We start from the raw sequence: 7,384 nt of genomic DNA, 5'->3' as shown, positions 1-7,384 counted from the left end.
AGCACGTCGGTGCCAACTCCAGTGGGAAATGATCTCCATCAGTGTTCAGCGCAGCTTATTTCAGGCTGACATTTTACCTACTGTTTCATGTGGGTAATTAAATACTGAGATGTAGGCCACCGGAGCCCCTGCTGAGACCCACACACAGACACGAGGCACAGACTGACATTAAAGGACTGAATCTGCTTTTAAAAAAAGAGAGGCTGGAGATAACTAAGACATCAAAACTCACAGGCTCCATATATGAAGACCAAAAGACTCTTTGGTGGTTTAAGTGAATCAAGAGGAAAAGCTGAGATCCCCTGACGTTTTCACCAATTAAATCCACCTCAGCAGACACAGCAGAAGGATTTTCAAATAAAATATGTGTGTGTGTGTGTGTGTGTGTGTGTGTTTATCATGAGGAGAGGGAATAAAAATCAGTGGAGCAGAAGAGGAGAAAGGCTGAGATTGGCATCCTTCCTCTTTGCATACTGATGCTCTGAACGCGACTTATATCAGCAGCTCTTTGCAAATTCGTTTCACATAGGCTTGCAGCTCGGTACCTTCCACAGTCCTGGTATTTTTCATAATGCGCACTGCTGGTTCGTCCTTTTTTTCTCTGTCCTGAGTGCTGTTTCTTGGAGGTTTTACAGCCTCTAATCTGCTCCCCTTTTTTTCCTCCCTTGTAAGCCTAAAATAACTTAAGCCAAACAAAAAAAAAAAAAAACAACCCAGTTGGATCAGACTTCTTCAGCTCTGGGAATCCATGTCACAGGGACGATGATGAAGGTGGCAGCTGCTAAAAACGGATGAGCTCTCTCTGGTGCTGACAGACGCCGCAGCATTCCCCAATCTCGTGTGAAATAAATTGCTTTTGTCACTGTCCTCCACTGGAGAGGACCACGGAAACGAACTTAACAGTGGAAGAACTGTAGCGCGTGTGTGTGTGGTTTGGGGGGTGGTGAAGGGATTTACAGAGCATTTGAAAGGCTTAAGGAAAAAAAAATCAAATAACACATTTCTACATTGCTCTCCAAAAAAAAAAGATTTTCCTTTATTTAAATCATGTCAATTCACTTCCCAGCATACGTCATGAAAACACCGTGCTTTTTTTAACGTTTTGCAACATTTTTTCAAAAAGTAAAAAACAAAAGGAGCATTTTTTTAACTTCTTAACCCAACCGGGAAAGCTTAGAACCATGAATTACAGAAGGAAAAGAGAAGGTGGTATCCTCAGTTTGTGCTGATGCTGAAAGTTTTACATTTCTCACTTAATTAAAAAAAAAAAAACAGAGCATAAGGTGTCCCTGCTCTCGTCATCCTCCACACAAAAACAAAACAAGTCCCTCAGAGCTCATCTACATTTGCACCCTGCCAATTTCTAAGAAAAAATTTGAGGGGTGATTTTACACTGGATTTTAGTTTTCAGCTTTTAAAAAAACTTTTGCTCAGTGAAACTTGCCGTAGGTCACAAAAGACCCCCACCCCTTTCATTGGGTGCAGACCATGCTGAAATATTATAATGCACAGAAACACACTCACAAAAAAACAAAAACAAACAACCATCAGCTCATGTAAGGTGAGAAAAAGCAAATTTACAGAGAAAACTCTTCTCTAACCCACGATCCACATACAAACCTTTATTCCTGTTACTGTTTTTATTAATAAATGCTCTACTTCACATACAGTATAGTTAGTACACACCTAGTGTTCATCTGGGAGTCTCATCATTACTGTGCTCCTTGCAAAGCCCGGCGTCAGGGTTTAAAACTAGACCCCGGCCTGGGTTTCTTTTTTTGTTTTAAACTTTGTGCTCAAACTCAAACATCCATTAACAGTCATATATGTGCTTCACCCACAAGTACAGTACATCTGGATTTTGTGCAAATCAAAAAAAAAAAAAAGAGAAGAAGAAGAAACACATTAGTCCATCATTTTAAAAATTTTCATTAAAAACTGAGGAAGTCTGATTATTTATCGGCCTTCAAATGAGGAAGGCGTTCTCCACGCCGCTGCGCTCTTCGATGCAGTCAGAACTGAAAACCACACGCGCTCAGTGGTGACGGGAGCGTGGGGTGAGTGTGCATTAGGTGCTGGAGCAGTGAGTTGGCCTGACACACTACATTTAGGGGAACTGTTTAGTTGACCTTATTGACCTTCTGTGCGTTGAGCTGGTTTGTTTTAAACGCACACACACACACGCACAGACAAACACGCACCCTTGCAAAACACCCCCCAAGAAATCATTAATTCGAGACGGAGTTCCTGTTAAACTGTACCGGATGTGTCGTTGGTTGTAAACTGGCACTTGTTGAGAAAGTGCCAATGTGGCAGAAGAGAGACCAGGCGTGCGTCCGTCTCTGGCTTTGTGAAGCCGGGCAGACGCAACCACCTCATGGCTTCATGGGAAAAGGGTCTGGCTGAGGCGAGGGGAGGGACGGCCAGGTCAGATGTTACCTCTAAGATGGTTTTCTTTTTAAATTTCCAAGATTTTAAGCGGACACCTGCCCTTTTCCACCCACCTCCCCTCAGTCCAGACCCCCCACCCTGGCAGGACCGCCTGGTTCAGAGGGAGGGTGTGGGGTGAGGGGCTCATTTCTCCATGAGTGACAGCTGGATGATGCGCTGCAGCTCCTCCTCCTCCTGCTGCTGCCGAAGCTCTGCCTCCTGCTGCTCCCGGGCTGAGATCTCCATGGCGATACGCAGCTGCTCGTCATAGCTGCAGGTGGTCGGCTTCTTCTTGGAGGGGGTGGAGCAAAGGCTGGTGGGGGGGCGGGGCTTGTGCTGGGGGGTGCTGCGTACAGGGGCGAGGAAACACGGGTTTAAAAACCTCCTCAGTGGGCACACAGTAGGCATCATTCATAATAAGGATAAGTCAGTAATGGTTTCACTGTGAGTCAATGCATGAATAATGAATGAGGTCTGGGTTGCCAGGTTATGAGAATCTCCTCTGATTGCTGTTTATCTTTCCATCGTGACACTTTGCTTTGTCTTTTAATCTAACGCTTCACCGGACCTTAAACCTGGATCTGTCTCGTCCTGATTCCATTTATTACCGTCTGTCATTCTGCAGATTTGATGAACGGTGGGAGAAAGCTATTATCGACTCAAATTAGCTGCAGACTACATTGTGGAGTCTTAGTAAACGCTTTATTTAAAAACAAGGTGCGACAAAGGCTTCAGAAGAGACACAGCGAGACATGCGTTCCCATAACTGTGCTCGGTTCTATCACGAAATACTAAAAAAACCAAAACTGTTTTTACCACAGACTGTATATAAAAGATGGACACAGAAACCCTGGAGTCAAGCATTTAAGCTGTCACTGTCTTTTTTTTCCCAGCTAAGTCATTCTGAGGACACTACACACAATAGCCAAGCATTTCTCTCTGCAACCCCAATGCCAAAAAAATGCATCAAATAAAATACAATTTGGGACTCTGACGTGAAAATCTCATAGACACTAACTTTATTTATAGTGGAACACAGAAAACATGCCAAACGGTTAAACATTTTACTGCTTTAGAAAAGTATTAGCTCATGTGGGACTTGATGCCCCACAGCAACACATCTCAAAAACGTTAAGTGATGCTAAAAAGAAACAGCTGGAGGGACATTTTGCAACTAATTAGTTTAACTGGGTAGAAAAAGACAGGCAGCGTTTCTCATGAGTAAAGACGTTCACCAATTTGCCAAAATTCTGGATAAGGCAGAAAAGCAGTACTGGCCCATGATTTTGGGCCCTCGGGCAGCACTGCATTTAGAAATCAAACTTATGCTTAAGTTCATCAAGGACGATCCGCCTGCTTTCCTGGGTGTCTGACTGCTGGTCTGTTATTTACATCACTTCCTCTTTCCCACGCTGTCAAACTCGATGCCGACAGCACTGCTCTAGTGATCAGTCCTGCTTCCACTGAGCCAATCTGCCTCCACTCTGCTGAGATGTTAGCTTATTTTTCCATATCTGACATATTTTCTGTGTTCTACAGTAATATTTGGGTTTATGAGATTGCATTCTGTTCTTATTTTTACAGCTTTGCAACTTTCTCTTGGTGTCGGTCTATAGGTCCAACACTTTCCCCTCAGGTTAGAACTTTGGCTCGAGTAAACACTGCTATGGCAAGACTTGGGGAGGAGGCAGTGACGAAGAGGATAGGACAGTCTGTGAATCCAACCAGCCATCTGCAAACAGGGAATGCACCCAGAGAGAAACACTGTCTAAAGATAACAGAGGCTAAAGTCAACTACAGCACTGTCAACTGAGAAAGCAGGAAACTCTCTCAACTCTCTCATCCTCCCACCAACACCCCCTCTCTGCAAACACACACACACACACACACACACACACACACACACACACACACACACACACACACACACACAGGAGCTCAGATAGCAGATAGGAGAGGGGGAGAATAGCAGGATGGATAAGAGAATAGAGCAAGGAATGGGACAGGAATACAGGATGTGAGTCAAGTATGGGAGGAAAGAACCACAGGAAAAAAAAATTCACAGAGGAGTGCGAGACACTGAAGATTAACAACACATAAGAGAGCTGAGAGGAAGTCAGAGACAATGCGGTGGAGGGATGGCAGGATATAATCGCCTTCATCCTGGCACTCAAGGAGATTTATGCGGGGGCTTTTTTCCCCTCGCTGCTGACAACGAAAGTCCCGCTCTCTTTCATTCACTGACGCTTTTATCAGACTTTCTAACAAAGTCCCCAATAACAAAGAGCTTTAACTCAAACACGTGGGAGTCATTAAAAATCCCCCAAAATAAAACAAAGGCTTTCATTCTGACCTCTCGACACGACTCGGGTCGCAGGACAGAGGGTGAGTCCCCGGCTTGCTGTTGGTCAGCGCCTCCCAGATGGTCACCTGGGCACACAAAAGAGAAGGCGGCACAGGAAGTCAGTGAAGGAGCGCTGCAGGAAGCGGTGCATGCAAAACAAACGCATCCTCGTTCCCTGTAGGCAGCTTCCTGTTAACGTATGGTAGAGACGGAGCCAGCGGCCTTGGTCGTAAACTAAATGATCGATCCTGGCTGCGGTCCCACTCAAGTCCACGTACAGTTTTAATGCTACCAGTGATTAATAAAGATGAGAAGCACTTGTTAAATATAGACGTTCAAGTTTCAAATTCAGCTTCACACTGTCACAGAAATATATGGAAGCTGTGAACAAAAGCTGTTTTTTAGAAGATGACAGGATACAGTGTAAGCTAGATTTGTACAGCAGTTAAATCTGTAAAACACAGCGTGTCGGCGGGACGATCCTTTAACACCTGTCCTGCTTTGGTATTAGAGCAGTAATTAAAAGTGTCACCTTTCTCGGCGGCGCAGCGGTGGAAGCGCTCGGTACGGCTGCTGGAGACGAGAGCACAAACTGCAGCACAAAGCCTAAGCTGCAACCGTGCCCTTGCCTCCTCTGCTCCTTCCCCTTGTGTATTTCAGCTAAGAAAACTCAGAGGATGTTCTCTGACCTGTCTCACAGAGCCTATTTATACCTCACTTTCTGTAACGTCTGGAAGAAGGCCAAGGGCTATCAGGACCGAGGATCTCTGGGATTTTAAACAGCGCCGATCCTCAGGCAGCGTGCGCCACACATCAGAGCCAATTTATTCTACTTACTATAGAAATATACACACAGATATGTCATACTCCGCTGCCATTAATTACAGTAACGCGTCAGCACCATATTAGTATGGGAAAGCCGCATCTCCACTGTCTACTGTTTAAACAGACACAGAATTTGTGTGTGACATATCAGATTTAACATGTTTGGAACACATAACGAGACACATTGCAAAACATCAGTTTGGCGAGGTGCATCTCTGCAGCAGAGATGCACCTCAGAGGCTGCTAAAGATATACATGCACACAAGTGCTTCTTAATGCAAATGTCTCATCAGCCGATTACATGGCCGCGACTGAATTTGGGCAGACCCGGCCGAGATGATCCTCTGAAGTTTAAATTGAGCATTAGAATGAGGAAGAACGATGATTTAAGGAACTTTAAATGTGTCATTGTTGATGGTGCGAGACATGCTGGTCTAAGCGTGTCAGAAACTGCTCATCTGCTGGGATTTTCCCACAAAAACATCTCTGCTGTTTAAAGAGAATGGTCTGAGATTTGGGTAAAAATGCCTCGTTTATGGCCTGACTGCTTTGAGCTAGCTGATTGAACGGCACCAAAGGCCACAGAAGAGCATCTCTGAACACACAGTACTGGACAACAATGGTTCCAGCTACTCCTGGTGCAAAGGTGTAGGGTACACTTTTTGAGCCTTTAGTACAATTTGGGCAACCCAATGACAGAAAAGAATAAGAATTTATGGTACATGAATTTGAGCGTCCCATATGAATCAAAAATTGAACTGTTTTGTATAAATTAATAAATTATGAACTTCATAACGTGCAACTGCACTGCCTAAACATCATCCAAGTCATCCATTAGCTAGTCTGTGGGCTTGATTAAAACAGAACTACGTTCAGCTCATCCACAGTGTAGCATTCCCAGTATGCTGACACAGGTTCATTCACTATGTGTAGGCTACAATCAGCTGCTCTTTATAGGATGCGGGGAATACACCCAACCTTTACAGCACCATCAAAAATGATGAAGTGTAACATTAACCTTAGCTTCCAACCTGATGATGACCGCCAACTGTCATAAAAGCCAGCTAGACTGAGAGTCTTCAGTAGAAATAGGAACCCTGCTGTAGTCTTTTTAAACGACTATGCTATCTGGATCATTGCTAACTGTGCATGTGTAGCCTGAGCAAAACATATGAAGCAGTTTGATTTAGCTAATAGCCAGTTAAGCACTGATTTAAGCTCCCCGCAGAAGAGAAAAGATGATCTCGCAGGAGTTTCACATTGAAGCCACCTGATCGTATTCGGAGCCAGCCTCCAGAAGGCTCTGCTGTATGGCAAACTGCAGCAGATCCTCCTCCTCCTCCCTCATGCTGTCTCTCTGTTTGCCTCCTAGCATGGTGTATCCAGGTGGGGCCTCAAACACACACGGGGGAATCTCACTGGCTCGACAGGACACTGCAGCACACGGGGGGGAAGGCAAAGGGCAAGAGATGGGAAGGAGTGTTATCTGGCAGTAAAGGAGGCTAAAGGAGAGGAGCGGAAAAATACAAGAGGTTTTTTTTCTGAGTAAAAGAAAGCACGAGGAGACTTAAACCCTTGAATTAACAGATATTGCACAAATTTACAAGTGTCAGCCTGTCACTCAGCAGAAGTTTGGGAGAAAGCAGACAAATCTGGCAGGAAACACTTCATATTTGCAGATTTACATGTGTCACCTATTGAGGCAAAACCTCAGTCTATTGACCCAAAGCCTGTAATAAAGTGTACTTTTGCACCTGACTATTTTCAGAGACATTAGCCACTAAA

The 7,384-nt window shown here is 44.6% G+C and overlaps 1 protein-coding gene across 2 annotated transcripts in view; it reads right to left on the bottom strand.

Annotated features, from left to right (window-relative positions):
- Positions 1-1,014: 1,014 nt before the first annotated feature.
- ankrd13b (ankyrin repeat domain 13B) overlaps positions 1,015-7,384 on the bottom strand; it is a 45,810-nt gene continuing 39,440 nt past the window's right edge. For both annotated transcript variants that reach the window (XM_076892198.1, XM_004567010.6), the window contains 3 exons: positions 6,870-7,033; positions 4,784-4,860; positions 1,015-2,776 (listed from right to left, as the gene is read on the bottom strand). In XM_076892198.1, coding sequence (XP_076748313.1) covers positions 2,575-2,776; positions 4,784-4,860; positions 6,870-7,033 — 443 coding nt within the window. In that variant the 3' untranslated portion in view covers positions 1,015-2,574. The remainder of the gene's footprint in view (positions 2,777-4,783; positions 4,861-6,869; positions 7,034-7,384) is intronic.

The sequence above is a fragment of the Maylandia zebra genome, linkage group LG14, assembly GCF_041146795.1.
Source record: "Maylandia zebra isolate NMK-2024a linkage group LG14, Mzebra_GT3a, whole genome shotgun sequence".
Taxonomy (NCBI): Eukaryota; Metazoa; Chordata; class Actinopteri; order Cichliformes; family Cichlidae; genus Maylandia; species Maylandia zebra.
Note: the sequence above shows the minus strand (reverse complement) of the source record. Positions and strands in the feature narration are given on the sequence as shown.